General features: G+C 39.4%; 1 protein-coding gene across 1 annotated transcript; it reads left to right on the top strand.

Annotated features, from left to right (window-relative positions):
• Window positions 1-340: 340 nt before the first annotated feature.
• Window positions 341-2,100, top strand: MC4R (melanocortin 4 receptor). The gene has a single exon (XM_075589068.1). It carries the CDS (start codon window positions 724-726, stop codon window positions 1,717-1,719), a length of 996 nt encoding a protein of 331 aa, XP_075445183.1. The 5' UTR covers window positions 341-723; the 3' UTR covers window positions 1,720-2,100.
• Window positions 2,101-18,443: the final 16,343 nt, after the last annotated feature.

The raw sequence follows: 18,443 nt of genomic DNA, 5'->3' as shown, positions 1-18,443 counted from the left end.
CCTTTCAAGCATTTCTATAATTTCAAAAAATGTGGTTTGCAAACCAGACTTTTTTTTCTGATCATTTTGGTGTTCAATCTGTTGAGACTGAAGCTTAGGCTTGACAAAGATGCAAAATCAACTAAATGCATATTCTGGTACATTCCAGAAGTACTACATCATTTATCTGTGTGGGATATTTTCTGCTGTTCACTCCTATTGCTGCTGCTGCTGCTGCTGCATAATCAGAATCTCTCAGACACAAGCTTACATTCATTCTGATTGGCTGTAAGGTAAAACAGAGGCGGAGTAAGGACCTTCATTCTATTTTTTCCACACTGTATAAAATCAGCAACTGATATGCACTGCCTGAATTGTGATGGTTGCAGTTTATGACAGAAACACAGACGTGTGTTTGTATCTCTCGATAGGGCAGCAAGTACTTTAGACATTATCTGGAAAAATATTGAACATTTGATTGCAAAATTTTGCTGTTGAAATCTCTAATGATGAATGAACGAGACTGAGAAAAGAAACAATAGAAGATCTGAAATTAAATGTGCAACATGAAATGAAATTCTCAGGGCTTAAGATACAGTGTGGATTTTTATTGTATTAACATCATGTTGAATACTCATGGTATACATTTTGTGCATGTTAGATTGAACAACTTCTGGAAATGAGCATCAACGATTGCGTCTTATTTTTGTTTTTAAAAAGCCCACATTAGAGTGATTGGAAAAGATGAATTTTACACGTCATCATGGGATGCATCTGTCGTTGCACTTCCGAAACCATAGTTATGGAATGCATGCTGGAGCCAATGAAACCATACTGAATGGCTATTACTCTGGAGGATGTTACGAGCAACTATTTGTTTTACCTGAAGTATTTGTGATCCTTGGTATCATAAGTTTATTGGAAAATATTTTGGTAATAACTGCAATATCTAGAAATAAGAATCTGCATTCGCCTATGTATTTCTTTATCTGTAGCTTGGCAGTAGCTGACATGCTTGTGAGTGTATCTAATGGATTTGAAACAATAGTAATTACGCTACTGAATAATAATGACACAAATGCACAGAGTTTTACTGTGAATATTGACAACATCCTCGATTCTGTGATTTGCAGCTCCTTACTTGCTTCTATTTGCAGTCTTCTATCCATTGCTGTGGACAGGTACTTTACTATATTTTATGCTCTTCAATATCACAATATTATGACAGTGAAGCGGGCAGTGATCATCATCACTTGCATCTGGACTGCATGTTCAATTTCAGGTGTTTTGTTTATTATTTACTATGACAGCACTGTTGTCATCATATGCCTTATCAGCATAATCTTCACAATGCTAGCTCTTATGGCTTCCCTCTATGTACATATGTTCATGCTGGCTAGGCTACATATGAAAAGGATTGCAGTTCTACCTGGGACTGGCACAATTCGACAGGGTACCAATATGAAAGGAGCCATCACACTGACCATCTTGCTGGGAGTATTTATAGTCTGCTGGGCTCCATTCTTCCTACATCTTATTTTCTATATTTCTTGCCCTCAAAATCCATATTGTGTGTGTTTCATGTCACATTTTAATGTTTACCTTATTCTCATCATGTTCAATTCTGTTATTGATCCACTGATTTATGCTCTACGCAGTCAAGAGCTGAGAAAAACCTTCAAGGAAATGATATGCTGTTACAGCATGGGAGGAATCTGTGAGCTTTCAAGAATTTACTAAATGTACCCCAATAACTGACTTTCACCATGGACATACTGTACAGTATGTTTCTCTACTAAGGATTTAAAACTTTGATAAGAGAAAATATAAATATTCAGTGTTTACATATGTATGTGCATCAAATAACTGCTATTTGTATCAAACGTTTCAGTGCTCTCTTAGTGAGTTATTAATTCAATTGCAATTGTGGTGATCGGGGCACTATCATATGGACATGCCCATTAAATTCAATAAGAGTTTACATACAAAAGGGTCCTGATCGTTACCCATACAGTCACAAAAATGTAACTAAAGAAAAATATTGTTCTGAAATTAACAATAATAAAGGCACTTTGTAAATGTTATGCTGGCTTAATCTAAGTGATGGGGCTACTACAAACAGAAGGGTTAAATAAAAGAGATTTCCTACCCAGGATACAATGTTACAAGTTTAGGCTTAATACCTTGGAGGCTATGGGGCCTATGCAGAGAGCAGCGCTATTTCGAAATTCGCCATTTTTTGGAGAAAATCGCGCAGAAAGCAGCAGAAAATGGCGAGTTCCGAAAAACGCGCCAATTTTTCTTTTCTATTTGTAAAACTCGCCTCGCGGCTGGCGAGAACCTCAATCTCGCCAGTTTTAAAAATATCCTAATGCAGAGAGGCGCGAACGGCATCTAGCGGCTGTTCGCGCCAATAAAATGGCGCGATTGTCTCCTTTTTGCCTCGCCAGAAAAAATTGGCAAGAAGCTGCCGCTCGCGGCCATTGCAAAGGGAAAAAAAAGGCGCAAATTTGTTTTTACACGTTTCTGAAGCGCGCATCTCGCCAATTTAAACTCGCCACACGCATCCATGTTAAACATAGCAGAATTCGCACTTTTCTGCATATGGAGAATAAAACTCTCCAAAAAAGCTACTTTTTAATAAATTCGCCAATTTTAAAATTCGCTGCTCTCTGCATAGGCCCCTATGTGTTATTTCATATCCTTGAACACCCTGGTTGCTGAGATAATGTCAACTTGGTTTTTTTTGATACCTGTATTTTTTTGAGACTAAGGGGGCTATGCACTAAGCAGTGAGCTTTTGCGCCAGACTGAAAAAAAAATTCACGTCCATTAAAAAGTGAAGCCGGAGGCGCGATTCACTAAGGCCTTGAGCCCATTTTCTATCGGACGTGCCAAAATCTGGTCTATCGTGCGTGCAATGTTTTTTCCCTCTGTTAGCGCACTGAAACTTCACGTACGATAGCTGATAGAAAAAAAAAGCCGCCTGTAACATTTGCATGGAGATTCTGCATCTCCATGCACGGCTGTTACAGGCGATCGTACACAAAAAAAAATACATTTTAATAATAGTGTACATGAGCAGGGGGTCTCCGGAGCTGAACCGCATTGGTTTCAGGTCCGGGGACCCCCTACTTAAGGAGATACAGGCCCCGTTATGGGGCTCCGGTATCCCCTACACTTTTAAAGCTTCCGCGTCACGTGACCGAGACATTTAAATTCTGCAGGGGATAGCGGCACCCCATAACGGGGCCTGTATCTCCTGAAGTAGGGGGTCCCCGAGGCTGAAACCAATGCGGTTCAGCTTTGGAGACCCCCTACACATGTACACTACTGTCAAAACACACACAACAATAACCAATAATTCATTACCATAGCGTCTATCCGCTATGGTCATGAAGCTGCATTAATGTAAATTTTAATAATAGTGTGTGGGAGCAGGGGGTCCCCTGAGCTGAACCGAATTGATTTCTGGCTCAGAGACTCCCTGATTTCCGAGTTACAGGCCCCAGTATGGGGCATCAGATGCCAGTGTCGCCGCCATCTTTATAGCGTCCTAGACGCGACGTGGACGCTATAAAGATGGCGGCGACAATGGCACCGATGCCCCAAACCGGGGCCAGTAACTCGGGAAGCAGGGGGTCTCTAAGCCAGAAATCAATGCGGTTCAGCTCAGGGGACCCCCTGCTCCCGCACACTATTAATAAAAATACATTAAAGCAGCTTCATGACCTTAACGGCTATCCGCTAAGGCAATGAAGGGGTTAAAGCACAATTCCTGCTCCGTTTGTGCTGGTGCGCTTTTTGGTCTCCCTTTTCCCTGTATTGCATTGAGTAGCTGCACAGCCTGCCTGCCTGCCCTACCAGGATGTGAGTATTTGCATATTTTTCAGGGGAACCTGCCAATGAGACATATGGTGAGTGGGTTGCACCACACACCACCTGTCTTCAGGAGGATAGTACCCATTATATGACACAATAGGTACAATATCAATTGTTAGTACCCTGGTACAGTGGTCTGGCTTATTATCATTTTGAGATATACCTGCATTTGAGCGCTTCAGCTATTTTCCATATTGTTAAAGCACAATAGCATGTTTATTGGGGACAATTGCCCCCAATAAACATTGCAATATACAACACACATCCACCCCCCCGCCGCCCCCTAACACATACAATACAGTAATGGGCAAAATTACTATTATCCACATATGGATAATAATGCATTTGCCCATTTAATATACATGAATCACAATAAATACAGTAAATACATATTACACTTACCTTTTCCAGGCACCCAGGATGAAGGCCGTCTTCATCCTCATCCTGCCCATGTCCCCCTCCGGTGCTGCAAAACATACACAAGAATACAAATAGCCAATGTAATGTCACCTAGCCCCTTAATTACCTTAGCGGTTAATAACCGCTATAGTAATTAAGGGGTTAACCCACCCTGCACCGATACCAACCCTTCACCCATTCATTTGTAAAAAGTATAATTAGTGTGCGCGGTCCCAAAACAATATCTCTTGTAATGTCCCAAAGTATGAAAAAATCTCTCTGCAGCTCCTCACTCTCTCGTGATCAGCGGGGCAAACAACCGAATATATATATATATTCATAGAGCAGGGCGCAAAAAGAGAAAAGAAACACACTATTAGTATAAATTTAAAAATAATTCATATTTATAATAAGCATAAAGTAAAATTTACATAAAAAAGGATCACAGTAAATCCAACCATCTCTGAGGGGAGCTTGAAGTTGGGGTAGACAGGAGCAAGTGTACCAACACAGTGGCAAGGTATCAGATCGCCAGATTGTCCGATTGTAAAGTTCTTCCGGCTCAAAAATCAAAACCCCTTCACCTCGCGCTACAAACACCACAGGGAGGTGTAAACACTTCCTCTCTAGTGCGTGTGACGTCACCTCTACGCGTTTCGCATCACACGATGCTTCGTCAGGAGGTATGATTGACAACATGGACGTCCAGTTAAAATACAGGAGTTTGGAACAAATGCACCAATCGGGTTCATTTGTTCTCCTTATACATTATAGGCTATCATACGTATTCAATCAGTGTTAAACCGAACCATCACGCAAAAGACTAACCACACAACCTAATATGTGTATAACAGTAAATATTATCAACATAATTAACAACCTAAAAAGTTATAAGAATGAAACAAGAAATGGAGAAGCACAAAAAGCACAATAACTAAAATAACTAAAATAATTAGAATAATAAACATTGAATAATAACCTAACTATACTATACAATGATAACATCACATGACAGTCATACATGATTAACAAATAACATGATAAACAAAAAACAAAATGCTGAATCCAATTTAATAAAAGGTAGAAAAATTCACAATTTATCCCAACACTTCTTGACTCAGTACCAAGGCCAAACTAATGGTTTAAAATTTAGAGATGTAGAAGTAATTCCAAGAGATTCAAGGAGGGGGGATCGTGATACCAAATTATTGCAGAGGGAATAATATTGGATATATACAATTAGGGAGTAAATCACCGGATGGATTCAATGAATTGATAGAGTTGGCCCCATTTTTTAAATAATCTCTTTTTAAAAATAACTCCCTTGAGAAGTATATATCAACATGTATAGTTTTTTATGTATTATTATGATATCCATATATGATACCTCTATATATGAGTATGTATTCACATATATATATATGTATATATATATATATATACATATATATACACACACACATACATGTATGCGTTATGATTCTTGATTTGTTTCTTCGATGTTGTCACTGTTTTTTTTAAAAATTATTATGATGTTGTCTCTTTTGGGGTATCACCCACTGTATATTATTATTATTATTATTTTTTAATACATAGATTTTAGGGTTTCACAAGTGATAAGGGCTTAGGTTATTTTAATGATGCTGTATTTCAGTTAGGGTATATGTGTTATTTGTTTATTTAGTAGTTTTTTAGTTTAAGTAATGCACGTCACTGTTTTTTGATAATCATGTTATTTGTTAATCATGTATGACTGTCATGTGATGTTATCATTGTATAGTATAGTTAGGTTATTATTCAATGTTTATTATTCTAATTATTTTAGTTATTTTAGTTATTGTGCTTTTTGTGCTTCTCCATTTCTTGTTTCATTCTTATAACTTTTTAGGTTGTTAATTATGTTGATAATATTTACTGTTATACACATATTAGGTCGTGTGGTTAGTCGTTTGCGTGATGGTTCGGTTTAATACTGATTGAATAGGTATGGTAGCCTATAATGTATTAGGAGAACGAACGAACCCGATTGGTGCATTTGTTCCAAACTCCTGTATTTTAACTGGACGTCCATGTTGTCAATCATACCTCCTGACGAAGCGTCGTGTGACGTGAAATGCGTAGAGGTTACGTCACACGCAGTAGAGAGGAAGCGTCATTACATTCCTCCGGGCAGCTGTGTTTACACCTCCCTGTGGTGTTTGTAGCGCGAGGTGAAGGGATTTTGATTTTTGAGCCGGAAGAACTTTACAACCGGACAATCTGGCGATCTGATACCTTGCCACTGTGTTGGTACACTTGCTCCTGTCTACCCCAACTTCAAGCTCCTCCCAGAGATGGTTGGATTTACTGTGAGGCTTTTTTATGTAAGTTTTACTTAGTGCTTAGTGTATTTCTTTTCTCTTTTTGTGCCCTGCTATATGTGTATATACAGTATATTCGGTTGTTTGCCCCGCTGATCACAGGAGAGTGAGGAGCTGCAGAGAGATTTTTTCATACTTTGGGACATTACAAGAGATTTTTTTGGGACCGCGCACACTAAATATACTTTTTTCTTGTGGACTATTTCAATCATCATTTTTGTGTTGCAGCAATATCAAATACTTTTGTACCTTTGGTTATATGTTCCATATATGTTATGTTTACTCATTGCAGTGGTGAAAAATTAAACTAAAACATATACTAAGCGCTCAACCTATTAGCCTAGCTTAACAATACACGATAGTGATACAAAAGTGCTCTAAATGTTGAATCTTCTTTAAAAGATACAACAATACATTGATGGTGAATCCTACAGACTGGTTAGACAGACTGAGAAAACGGCTGCCTAAGGATTAGAAAACAAACCTATCCACAAGGAGTGTACAGCAATAGCATACAGACAGAAAACAAAACAAACAATAAACAAAAATAGTCCTTGGCGCACTATCTGGTATATAACCTGACAGAAAATGGAAGAAGTCCAAAGTTCCTGGTGATAAGAGTGTTAAGCCCAAGATCCAATGGCACTCTGAGTCCTTCGAGGTGGTTGAATCAGATCTGTAATGGTATAAAAAACAAGACAACCATTGCGTAGTATTTCTGGTCAACTGCTGACTCCCTCACCGTTGCCAGCTACTTACTTAAAAATAGATTTAAAAAGGCCTCAAAAGGTATCTTTAACTTCTTTCCCAGCTGTCTGATCCCAGGTTAGTTGTCAGGCGAGAAGACCCCTCTTTCCAGATAGATGTCTCTCACCAACACGACCCGGAATACAAGGGAATATGAAGGGACCAATGGTATGATACCGTAACAATTTATTAAAAACGAACAGAACTATACAACAGTGCACTCACATGTCGATAATCCCTATGTGTAGGATACAACGTGCCGTCCGCTTGCGTGAGTGAGTGTCGGGATGATGCAGACGGAGGTGAGACCAAGCGTGATTCCCCGCTTCGTGGCCGCGACTCGGAGCGCCTCGTCTCCCTCAGATGACGTCACTGCTCAAACCGTCACTCTTTCCCCACACCTACGTGCACGCCGTATCACGTCTACAGAAGCTCCATCCTACGCGCGTTTCGTGACTGCTGACGTCACTTCTTCAGGGGTAATGGAGCAATGATGGTAATACGTGCTATTTAAACACATTTGGGAATGTCCGTAGTGCTCCTATTGGATAATTGCCCAGCTAGAAACTCCTACTTAATGCATTACACTTGTAATCAATTCGGACTTAATGGACATGCATGTTACATATATTACACATAACACAATAAAAACTGTATTTAACACATATCTGTTACAGCAAAAGACAAACAGTTAGTGTTTATACACCTTAAAAATTAAAAATTAAAAATTGAAAATTAAGTAGATAGTGATTGTGGGGATTACTAAACCTTACACTGCAAGGAAAACTACCCTCTATTTGATCCGTTAGAGAACACAGAGGAAAAGAGTTGGAATCAGAGGATTAGTCAGCAGATATCCTTTAGAATATAGAATTGACCTAGCCATCTTTCAGAAATGATGCCAGATCAAATTCTATATTGAGGCCTTTTGGGGTGAGGGTTTTAAGGGTATATATCCAGAAGCTTTCGCGTCTGGATATTAGATTCATCTTATCTCCCCCTCTCCAATTTTGTTTAGGACATTCAATGCCCTTGCATATTAATCCTACAGGGTTTTGAGCATGTTTTAATTTGAAGTGGTTGGAGACACTGTGTGTCTCCAAACCTCTTTTTATATTGTAGATATGCTCTGCAAAACGTCGTTTTAATGGTCTACCTGTTCGCCCTACATATTGTAGCCCACACGGGCATTCTAACAGATAGACCACAAAAGGACTTTTGCAAGTGATAAATGACCTGATCGGAAATGAAATACCTGTAACATTTGATTTGAAGTCTTTGCATTTAAGGCCATATCTACAGCCTATGCATTTGCTACATGTGAAAAATACATTGAGTTCCTTCAACCATGTAGTATTACGTGTTTTTAATTGATTAAATGGACAACTCGGGGATAATTTTAATTTGAGATTGTCAGCCTTTTTGAATATTATCTGTGGATGCTGAGGTAATATTGTTTTTAATACCGTGTCACCCTGTAAGACACCCCAATGCTTTTTTATTATCGCTGTGATCTTATTTGCCATTCCATTATATTTCGTGATAAAAGGAATAAATTCAACCCCATCATGTTTGTTTTTTATTCTTTTATTCTCCATAACAATTAAATCCTCTCTATTTGTATTGCTGACTGCTTCCAGTGCCCTCATCACCTTATTATGACTATATTCTCTTTCAAAGAATTTGTTTTTTAATTCATTGGCCTGTATATTAAATGTTTCTACCTGAGAGCAGTTACGTTTCGTTCTTAGAAACTGGCCCTTGGGAATATTGTTGATCCATCTAGGGTTATGGTTACTTGATGCTAAAAGGTAGGTATTTGCATCAACCTTTTTATAAAAGGTCTTGGTCTCAATGGATCCCTTCTCAATGAATAGAGTCAGGTCTAAAAAGTCAATGGTGAGTGGGCTAGTATTAAATGTAAATTTCAGATTTAGATTATTACTATTCAGATACTGTTGAAATTTACCCAAATTAACCTCATTTCCACCCCAGATACATAGCACATCGTCGATATAACGCTTCCATAGCATCAGGTCCGCCCCAAACGGGCTGCGGGAATGGATAAAATCCTCCTCCCACATGCCCATAAAGATGTTGGCATAACTGGGGGCGAACCTGGTGCCCATGGTAGTGCCACATACCTGGAGGTAGAAATTGTTATCATAATTGAAGAAATTATGGGTAAAGATATATCTTATCCCTTCTAATATAAATTCTTTAAATCCTTGTTCGAGACTAACGTCATTATCTAATACTCTCCTGATTGCCTCAATGCCTAAGTCATGATTGATGACAGTATAAAGGGAGGTCACGTCACACGTGACCCATATATAATGATCCTCCCACTTAAGATCATTGACTATATTTAAGACATGAGTAGTATCTCAGAGGTATGATGGAATTTGAGAGACATATTTTTGTAATGTTGAATCAATGAACTGGGATAGATTTGATGTCAGTGATTTAATCCCAGATATGATGGGGCGACCGGGGGGGTTCCAAAGATCCTTGTGGATCTTCGGTATGAAATAGAAGATTGGAATCCTTGGTTGCTCTATATCCAAGAACTCCAATTCTCCCTTGGAAATAATTCCATCAATGAATCCCTTTTGCAAATAGTTATTTAAGGCTTCCTTAAACTCAGCCGATGGATTACATGGCAGTTTTTGATATGTAGTGGGATCGCTTAGGATTCTCATGGACTCTGTCTTATAATACGCTGAGTCCATGATGACAATGCCACCCCCCTTGTCAGCAGATTTAATTACAATTTGTGTATTACTCTCTAGACTCTTAACAGCATCTATCTCTATTTTGCTCAAATTGTGTTTCTGAAATTTGAACTCACTGGTTGCCTTCTCCATATCCTGAATGACTAGTTCAGTAAATGTATCTATGAAGTGGCCTTTAATGTGTTTAGGATAGAAGACAGAAGGTCTTTTGAATTTATTTAATGGAATTGACTGGGTGTCACTAGGATTATTATTTGTCTGAATGGCCTCCCTACTTACAGCGTCTTTTATAAAGTACTTTTTAAGGGCTAAACGTCTGACAAATTTGTGGGTGTCTATATATAGATCAAACATATTAGGTCCCTGCGAAGGGGCAAAATTGAGACCCTTCGAAAGGACCCTCTCCTCAACCTCAGAGATTTTGTAACCACTGATGTTGAACACATTGCTAACCTCTACCGGTGGCTCACTTGGTCTCACTTTTTCTCTTTCCTCCTTCCTCCTCTTTTTCCTCTGAATCCTGTATTCTTTTGCGTCTCGCAGATCGTGGGGTATCCTGTCTCCCTGCTAGGTTGTCTGTCTCGCTGTTTCTCCTCGGAGGGAAGTCGTAATCCCTGTCGTGATCTAAAAAAGACATTTGATATTGATTACTCTCTTGGTCCCTAGATGGTATGTTATATGGTCTAAAACTATTATTAGGTCTAAAAACATTATTGTCATAACCTCTAGGACCTTCCTTTGGTCCATCATGATAGTACTCATGATGTTCATATCTACCATGGCCATTGGTATACCCTCCCTGTGGTGGACCATGATATCTATGGGGACCATTCCTAAATGGTGCTTGTGGCCGAGCTCCCAAATAGGGGCGTTGTGGTACTACTTTTTTACTTGATGGTTTCGTTGTTGGATTGCTATCCTTTTTAGATTTTATTTCTTCCTTTGATCTCGTTCCCTTATTGCTTGGTGTAGTTTTATCCTCCACTATGGGGGTTCCTTCTGCAATAAGGACTTTTTTCTCTGTTTTCCAGTCCCTTTGCCTATTTTGTTCATAGTCTTTTCTATCCCTTATAATTTTTTTCTGTTTTGAACTAATGACCTCCTTTTCCAACTTTTCTATCCTCTGTGAGATTTGGTCATCTAGTACTTTGTACTCTTTGAGTTCAGAGAAGTGGCCCAATTTTTTTTGGATTTCTAAAATCTCTTTGTCCAAAACATCTAGGGATTTAGTTCTATACTGAATAGACAAATTTACTAGACCAAAGGCACATGTGTCGAGAAGATGATTCCACTCTTTCATGAATTCGTCATTCTCGAGTGTCGGTACTTTGAGGACCCTAAGTCCTCTCGGTATTCTTTTGTTTTCTATATATTTTTTCAATGCTACTACTTCCAAGATCTGCCTCATTTCTTGTGTGAGGAGTTTTTCTACTTTGTTAAATAGAGTGTCTAGATTCTCAGTGTCAACATCTATATTTTCCACCTCTGTGTCATCTGTGAAGAAACTATCTAGATTGCAACTACGAAGTGCTCGACTAGAAAAAAGTGACATTTTAAATAATGATTGGCTGCTGATATGTGAAAAAATGGATACAAGTGCAGTGGTGAAAAATTAAACTAAAACATATACTAAGCGCTCAACCTATTAGCCTAGCTTAACAATACACGATAGTGATACAAAAGTGCTCTAAATGTTGAATCTTCTTTAAAAGATACAACAATACATTGATGGTGAATCCTACAGACTGGTTAGACAGACTGAGAAAACGGCTGCCTAAGGATTAGAAAACAAACCTATCCACAAGGAGTGTACAGCAATAGCATACAGACAGAAAACAAAACAAACAATAAACAAAAATAGTCCTTGGCGCACTATCTGGTATATAACCTGACAGAAAATGGAAGAAGTCCAAAGTTCCTGGTGATAAGAGTGTTAAGCCCAAGATCCAATGGCACTCTGAGTCCTTCGAGGTGGTTGAATCAGATCTGTAATGGTATAAAAAACAAGACAACCATTGCGTAGTATTTCTGGTCAACTGCTGACTCCCCCACCGTTGCCAGCTACGTACTTAAAAATAGATTTAAAAAGGCCTCAAAAGGTATCTTTAACTTCTTTTCCAGCTGTCTGATCCCAGGTTAGTTGTCAGGCGAGAAGACCCCTCTTTTCAGATAGATGTCTCTCACCAACACGACCCGGAATACAAGGGAATATGAAGGGACCAATGGTATGATACCGTAACAATTTATTAAAAACGAACAGAACTATACAACAGTGCACTCACATGTCGATAATCCCTATGTGTAGGATACAACGTGCCGTCCGCTTGCGTGAGTGAGTGTCGGGATGATGCAGACGGAGGTGAGACCAAGCGTGATTCCCCGCTTCGTGGCCGCGACTCGGAGCGCCTCGTCTCCCTCAGATGACGTCACTGCTCAAACCGTCACTCTTTCCCCACACCTACGTGCACGCCGTATCACGTCTACAGAAGCTCCATCCTACGCGCGTTTCGTGACTGCTGACGTCACTTCTTCAGGGGTAATGGAGCAATGATGGTAATACGTGCTATTTAAACACATTTGGGAATGTCCGTAGTGCTCCTATTGGATAATTGCCCAGCTAGAAACTCCTACTTAATGCATTACACTTGTAATCAATTCGGACTTAATGGACATGCATGTTACATATATTACACATAACACAATAAAAACTGTATTTAACACATATCTGTTACAGCAAAAGACAAACAGTTAGTGTTTATACACCTTAAAAATTAAAAATTGAAAATTAAGTAGATAGTGATTGTGGGGGTTACTAAACCTTACACTGCAAGGAAAACTACCCACTATTTGATCCGTTAGAGAACACAGAGGAAAAGAGTTGGAATCAGAGGATTAGTCAGCAGATATCCTTTAGAATATAGAATTGACCTAGCCATCTTTCAGAAATGATGCCAGATCAAATTCTATATTGAGGCCTTTTAGGGTGAGATCCCCTTTACCCTCCACCATTCCCCCCCATATACCTTGTATATTGAGGTCATTATCAGCCTAATTACTAGATTGACATGCCTATTTTTACCTTGCTAGTTCCTCTTTCTCCTTACAGTTCTGGCTGCCGTTCTGGTATTTGATACTATCACTACCAGAAGAGATACAGTATAGCTGAAACCTTTTTTGGAGATGATAACGAGGATATTCCTCACCCTTCTCCTGAACTTAACCTTACCCATCTATGCCAGAAACTTGAAAAACTTTTGCTTACAGATACACGTTTCTGGTGGGATAGATTTGGTTTAAAACAATCTTTGAAAACCAAAATAATTCCTAGGGGGTTAAGGATATTGAAGTTGCCCACTTATGGTCTGGATAATGAATCCTTCATTATCAAATGGCATACCATAATGGATAATTGTTCTTTGGATATTTTACAATCATTGATTGATGAATGTACCACTACAATTAACAATTTAAGGCTAGAAATAGATGAACTCAAAGCCCAGATAATTCAAAAATTGCCAGAGGATTTACTTTCACTCTTTGCTAAAGAGTTGAAAGAGAAAATTGAAGGGTATGAGATAGACCAAATCAATCTAAAAAAGAAAAAATATAATAGAGATAAGTTGGATTATGAAAATCACCAACAATACAATTGGTCTAAAAACTCAGGGAATGATAAAACTGAGAAATCTCAAACACCAAGTCACCCAAATACTAAATCCAAACAACAAGTTAAAATAGAAAGTAAAGTAAAAGAGGACTTTTGAAGGTCCATCTAACTCTAATGGTAACCCACATAAATAGAACTATAATAGAAAGGATACAAAGGATCAGGTCCATCAACCTAAAGGATATACAGTAAATTTGGAAAATATGGGAAACTATCTAATCACAATAAGAGGAATATTGATAAATATGCCCATACTCCAGTTCAAGACCTGAAAATAAGGGGATCTGGTTATACTGTACCCATTACTAATTCTTTTCAGGTTCGGGGGGATTGCTCTACAGATAACCCTCTACCTCAGACTCCTACGACCCCCTCCACTCCCTTTTTTTCAATATTTGAGAAGAGGGAGAGGGAGCAATCCCCAAAAAGAAACCAACAATCCCCTCTACCTCCGACCCACTACCTTGGTTAAGAGGAGGGAGAAACAAGGGTCTTATAGGGGTAGCAGAGGAAATGGTTCCAAAGTGAACACAGTCTCAACCAAGAAAGAATATACGACAGATGAATTAAAAGAAGTTGGTATTTTCAATTGATCACATCATCTATTATCTATGGCCCAGATACACTGGCGACACACTTTATTCGAGCTCGGCTAGTCCCACGAATTCGGGTATACCCGGGTGTATTGAGGTTTGTGACTGTTTTCTGCCCGAGTGCATTGAGGTATTTTCCAGGCAGGGATTGAAGCATTTTATTCCCGCTGGCTGCAATACTGCACAGTATATATATATATACTGCATTACAATTCATGAATTTATGCCATCTGGTAGACACGCGAAGCATTGCAGCCTATTAAATCCTAATCATTATCATTTAACAGATCAGCCGCCCGTCAGCCAGGCATGAACCCAGGCTAGGAAGGCAAACGCAACGGGGCTTGTCAGAGGTGAGGAGCGGCGCATTCCAGGTATCTGCCAGGTACATACTGGGTATTTGCTCGAATAAAGTGTGTCGGTGCAGTAGGTGTTCTTGCTAAAGGTTTGACATTTTCACCTTCAAGTCTACCTAATGAGTTTAATCTTCATGTTGATTTAGAGAAATTTCTCCGTAAACTCACGCTCAAGAGACATTTTGCCAAAAAATCAGGTGCAGCTAACCCATTATGTAATGAGAATAACACAGAAGTGGGTAATCCAATAGAGAGTGATCATCAGTCATCTCAAAGATTAGGAGTAGCACACATAAATGATTGCTCTCCTTATGAAGAAACACTCTTAACTGATATGCTAGAACTGATTGAAGATAATATATACGGATCGCTGATATACAGATGGATAGATCGGTGGGGAATATTCCGCCACCTATCAGTGAAGAAGATACATTACAAGATCTTCTAAACCTGTACTTGGAAAGTGATAAGTGTAAACATATCAACCATACTTCTCTGAGACCTAGATCCATCTTCTACCCCCAGGAGTCGAAAGGCCCTTATATTGAGTTATTTGGGAAATTGGTGGAGAATGATTTTCTCAAAATCTGTAATGATAAATGTGATTATATGGTACATAATAATCTGACACAATATGAACGCCATGCCTTGAAAGAACTGAATTGTAATGGTGATCTTATCATACGCCAGGCCGACAAAGGGGGAGGAATTGTTTTACAGGATCGTGGTGATTACCTCAAAGAAGCCACATGACTCTTGGATGATAAACAATCTTACCAGTGTCTAATAGGTGACCCCACCCTTAAATATCACTCACTTTTGAGAGATCATTTGCAAGAGGCACTAACAAATGGCATTATAATGGGCAAAGAGTTCAACTACCTGTTTAACCCTTTTCCTAGGGTTCCGATCCTGTACCACATTCCCAGGGTTCATAAAACCTTGGTGGATCCCCCTGGTCATCCCATTGTGTCTGAAATAGACTCTATTACATCTAACCTCTCACACTATGTGGAAACTTTTCTTGCACCCTCACTGGCACTCCCTTCTTATTTATGTGACAGCACTGCAGTTTTGAATTCACTCACTAATATTATTTGGGAGGATCACTATTTGTGGGTAACGTTGGATGTAACTTCGCTTTACACATGTATTCATCATACACATGGGTTGGAGGCAGTATCTTACTTTTCACACCAAGATGACACCTTACCTTTTCACCAACAACAATTTATAATTAGTAGTATATTGTTTATATTAGAACACAATTATTTTTTGTTTGAGGGGAAATTCTATCTCCAGACCACTGGGACGGCCATGGGGACCTGCTTTGCCCTGAATTATGCGGGAATTTTTATGTGAAGGTGACAACAGGAGTTCATATGGAATAGGAGTGAATTTAGCCAATATCTATTATACTATAAGAGATATATCGACGATATATTGATGATCTGGACAGGAACACCACAGGATCTGATTAGATTTATTGATTATTTGAACAACAACACTAAAAATATTGTGTTAAGTGGAGATAACAATCCAATGGAGATCAACTTCCTAGATTTAAATCTTAGGATAGTTGACAATCGTATTGTTAGCAAGACCTTTTTTCAAAAAGGTTGATGTCAACTCCTATTTGGACTTTACAAGTAATTATTTGCGATAATGGCTAAATAATATCCCATATGGCCAAATGCTATGGGTACGAAAAAACTGCTCACAGATAGAATTTTAGATTGTTCATCAAAATCCCCTAAGTAAGAAGTTTAAGGAAAAAGGATATCATCCCACTCTGAATGAAAAATCTATCAGGAAAAGTAGGGACTATCCGACGGAGTCTTTGTTGGTTCCGCAGGAGGTGCAACCACAGGAGGTACCTTTAAAGAGGATCTTCTACCTGTTGAGTGAGAAGAACCAGCTGATCGGTTATAGCCTGGATTTGTTGAAACATGGCCGTCATCATACTGCCAAGTTCAGTCTGGTGTGTCTTGTGGGCTCGACATAATGTTACACCGATGCTGTCATGGTAACTTGTGATAGGATATAATATACACCAAATATCTGGGTTGAATTGAACACGACTTAGATATAATAAATATAGTTTATTCCTTAAAGAAGGTGAACACACAAGATATACAAATAACAGACAAGAAATAACACTTACTTAGGGATTGGGATGTTGAAGTAATCAGGAACAGGATTAGCAATTCATACAGCAATCAGGCATCAAGTAGTTGGTAAAGTTGAAGACACGAAAGACACGAAGACAATGAGCATAGGACTGACACTGGTTTATATGTAATTCCAGTCCTATACCTTATCATTGAGTGCAGGTCATTGGAGAACAATTACCTGCACCTAATCTCTCTTTGCCACCTCACATGAGGGGCACCGTAATACCTGCCCACTGGGTGGTTATTATTCTAATCAGGGGCTTATTTCCTTAGCCCCCCTCCCACAAGACTGGCGTCTTAAAGTCTGGTTTGGACAGGAAAGTCTTTGTCCCAAGCTGTGAACCACAACACTTATCATAAAGTACCCACGTCCTGCCTTCCTTTGAGATAGCATACACCAGCAGGGTGGGGGAGCCTTTGACCAGGGGGTTATTGTAGACCACTTGTCTCCCTCCCTGAGCATTAACATAACACATGGGCTCTGAGTTTTTATACCAGACCCAAAATACAACTCATTCTTTAATATCTTCACATATTAAAGTTATCCGTTCTGTGGGTCTGAGTGGGCTGAAATTGTTCCAGGGGAGCGTCGCCGTATGCACATAAAAAGAAAAAAACAGTGGATAGTGTAATATTGTAAAAAACAATAAAAAGTGAAAGTGAATAACAAGTTCCTACTCACAAAAGTAGCAGGAATATAAGCATGTGAGTGACTGATACTCTGTGATGCAGCTCGTTCCGGAGGTTTGGTATATGGGTCAGCACATCTTGGAAAAATAGAAAACAGCCATAGTGTAGATGGAAATAAACTTTATCTAATAAGTAAGACAATTGGAGGCTTACGGCATTAGAAGGAAATACAGCATAGGGGATGTTATCTCAGATGCAGCATAGATCGTCTCGTCTGCTTCTACCCGCTGGCGGCGTCCGCGAACGTCACTTCCGGATCGTGACGTCACTTCCTGCCGGAGCTAAGGATCGTGAGAGTTCCCTTGCTTCTTTCCCTCCTCTACCAAGATGGCGGCGGAAGCCCGACTCGACGCGTTTCTTCCTGAAGAAGACGTCATCACGTCGAAACGCGTCGAGTCGGGCTTCCGCCGCCATCTTGGTAGAGGAGGGAAAGAAGCAAGGGAACTCTCACGATCCTTAGCTCCGGCAGGAAGTGACGTCACGATCCGGAAGTGACGTTCGCGGACGCCGCCAGCGGGTAGAAGCAGACGAGACGATCTATGCTGCATCTGAGATAACATCCCCAATGCTGTATTTCCTTCTAATGCCGTAAGCCTCCAATTGTCTTACTTATTAGATAAAGTTTATTTCCATCTACACTATGGCTGTTTTCTATTTTTCCAAGATGTGCTGACCCATATACCAAACCTCCGGAACGAGCTGCATCACAGAGTATCAGTCACTCACATGCTTATATTCCTGCTACTTTTGTGAGTAGGAACTTGTTATTCACTTTCACTTTTTATTGTTTTTTACAATATTACACTATCCACTGTTTTTTTCTTTTTATGTGCATACGGCGACGCTCCCCTGGAACTTCCT

The sequence above is a fragment of the Ascaphus truei genome, chromosome 2 (genome assembly GCF_040206685.1).
Source record: "Ascaphus truei isolate aAscTru1 chromosome 2, aAscTru1.hap1, whole genome shotgun sequence".
NCBI lineage: Eukaryota > Metazoa > Chordata > Amphibia > Anura > Ascaphidae > Ascaphus > Ascaphus truei.
This window is presented reverse-complemented; position numbering and strand designations above follow the sequence as displayed.

Excerpts from the sequence above, each read along its gene's own strand:
- MC4R (XM_075589068.1), top strand. The coding sequence starts at position 724 with ATGAATTTTACACGTCATCATGGGATGCATCTGTCGTTGCACTTCCGA.